The sequence below is a fragment of the Lacerta agilis genome, chromosome 14 (assembly GCF_009819535.1).
Source record: "Lacerta agilis isolate rLacAgi1 chromosome 14, rLacAgi1.pri, whole genome shotgun sequence".
Taxonomy (NCBI): domain Eukaryota; kingdom Metazoa; phylum Chordata; class Lepidosauria; order Squamata; family Lacertidae; genus Lacerta; species Lacerta agilis.
In genome coordinates this window covers 8,147,563-8,149,771 of record NC_046325.1, presented here as the reverse complement: position 1 = coordinate 8,149,771, position 2,209 = coordinate 8,147,563, and the positions used below count along the sequence as shown (strand labels likewise).

The 2,209-nt window shown below is 44.1% G+C and overlaps 1 protein-coding gene across 1 annotated transcript; it reads right to left on the bottom strand.

Annotated features, from left to right (window-relative positions):
• Positions 1-893: 893 nt before the first annotated feature.
• Positions 894-1,859, bottom strand: LOC117057282 (olfactory receptor 6X1-like). Its single transcript, XM_033168123.1, has one exon. It carries the CDS (start codon positions 1,857-1,859, stop codon positions 894-896), a length of 966 nt encoding a protein of 321 aa, XP_033024014.1.
• Between the last annotated feature and the right edge of the window lie 350 nt (positions 1,860-2,209).

Here is a 2,209-nt window from a genome sequence, read left to right as displayed (position 1 = left end):
AAATGGCCATATTTTAGGCAAATAATAGTCAACACGTGGTACTTGTGTATATAGTTAGTTCCTGGGTGTGGAGGAACTACTTGAAGAGGGAACTTTCTGTAGAGATGAATGAGAGTGGAAAGCCAATGTGGGCCTTGAGACTGAAGAGTAATAGGGCCCCTGTCTACTGTATTTCAGTGTATCTGAAGAAGTGTGCATGCACACAAAAGCACATACCAAGAACAAACTTAGTTGGTCTCTAAGGTGCGACTGGAAGGAAATTTTTGTTTGTTTGTTTTAAATAATTAGTTTGTGTTGAGTTTACCTGCAGTGCCCGTTTCCAAGAAAGGCTGGGCCTTCCAGTTCCCTCTAGATGTGGTGGACTACAAACATCATTATCTATGACCATTGGCTTGTCTGAGGCCTGACACGGGAATCTTGTGATAATAATACTATAAACTCAAACAAAAGAAGCAACCACCCCCGGCCAGCTTAGTCCTCCAAGACCTGGGGCAAATGTACCTGGTTGCCCCCACCTCTGCAAGGACCTGCTGGACCCAGCTCTTCAAAAGGAACATTAGCAGTGCTTAGGGCTTTAAAGGTCAGCACCAATGTTTTGAATTGTGCTCGGAAATGTACTGGGGGCCAATGTAGGTCTTTCAGGACTGGTGTTATGTGGTCTTGGTGGCCATTCCCAGTCACCAGTCTAGCTGCCGCAATCTGGGTTAGTTGTAGATTCCGAGTCACCTTCAAAGGTGACCACCATCCTCTGAAACCAAAAGATGTCTAGACCTTCTGAAAGTGTTGCTTATGATTGTGAATTTTTTATTTTCCATTTTTTCACACAGTGGAAGACAGAGGCAAGCAGTTTCCCAACTTTTTTATTTTTAACCCTCTTTGGCAATAAATGACAATCAAATCAAGTCACTCCGTATCAGTTCAGTGGAATTTTTTTTTTTAATATTCGCTACCTTCCTCAAAGCTTCTTTGACGTCTTTGTTCCTCAGGGTGTAGATGAAAGGGTTAAGGAGCGGAGTGATAACTGTATTCAGCACAGATACCACTTTGTTTACCTCAAGAGAGGAGTTTGCTTTGGGCTTCACGTACATGAACATCACTGTTCCGTATTGTATGGACACCACCGTCAGGTGGGCGGCACAGGTTGAGAAAGCCTTCTGTCGTCCCGACGAAGAAGGGATGCGCAATATGGTGGAGATGATGAAGATGTAGGAGATGGCAGTGAGTAAGAAGGAGCTGAACAGGAGAAGGGCCGACCCCACTAAAACTATCTGCTCAAGCAGGTGGGTATCAGAGCAAGCCAAGCTCAGCAACGGGGTCACATCACAATAGAAATGGTTGATCAGGTTGGGGCCACAAAATGGGAGTTGGCAAATCAAGATGGTCTGTACTATGACAGTGAAGAAACCTCCCAGCCAAGACCCCAAGGCCAACTGCAGGCAAAGCTTGCTGTTCATGATGATGCTGTAATGCAGTGGGTTGCAGATGGCTATGTAGCGGTCAAAGGACATTGAGGCAAGCAGGCAGAATTCAGTAGCCCCAAGAAGGAAATGGAAAAAGGCTTGGGTGATGCAACAGTAGAAGCAGATGGCCCTCCTCTCCGCCAAGAAATTGGCCAGCATCTTGGGCGACAGAGTTGTGACATAAAAGATCTCCAGGAAAGAGAAGTTCCCTAGGAAGAAGTACATGGGGTTGTGGAGATGGTGGTCATGGATGATGATGAAAACAATCAGGATGTTGCCTGTGACAGTGAGGATGTACATAAGCAGAACGGGAACAAATAGATACTTCTGCAGCTCTGCGGAACCTGGAAACCCTTGGAGAATAAATTCAGTGAGGACAGTTTTATTTGTTTGAGGCATTTCTTGAAGAAGACTCATCTGCCTGACTCCTTTCTATACCTAAGAGCATGGAGGAAAAGATTTAATAAGACAGCAAACTATTGCAGTGTGCAGCTTGAAGGGACTGAATGCATAAAAACTGATTCCTTCTAGAATAAAAGATTGCCCAGACCCAAAAGTTTGATTCAAAGCTTTACCTGCATAACTTTCTTCAAAACAGAGCAAAAAACAACAACAGTAAATGATACATCCAAACAGTTCTGTGATATTCAGGTTCATTATCTTAAAAATAACTTTAAACGGGACTGAGGTCAAAACTCTATCTCTCCCCCATTACAACCTTCATTACAACCTGAGGTTATGTGCTCCTG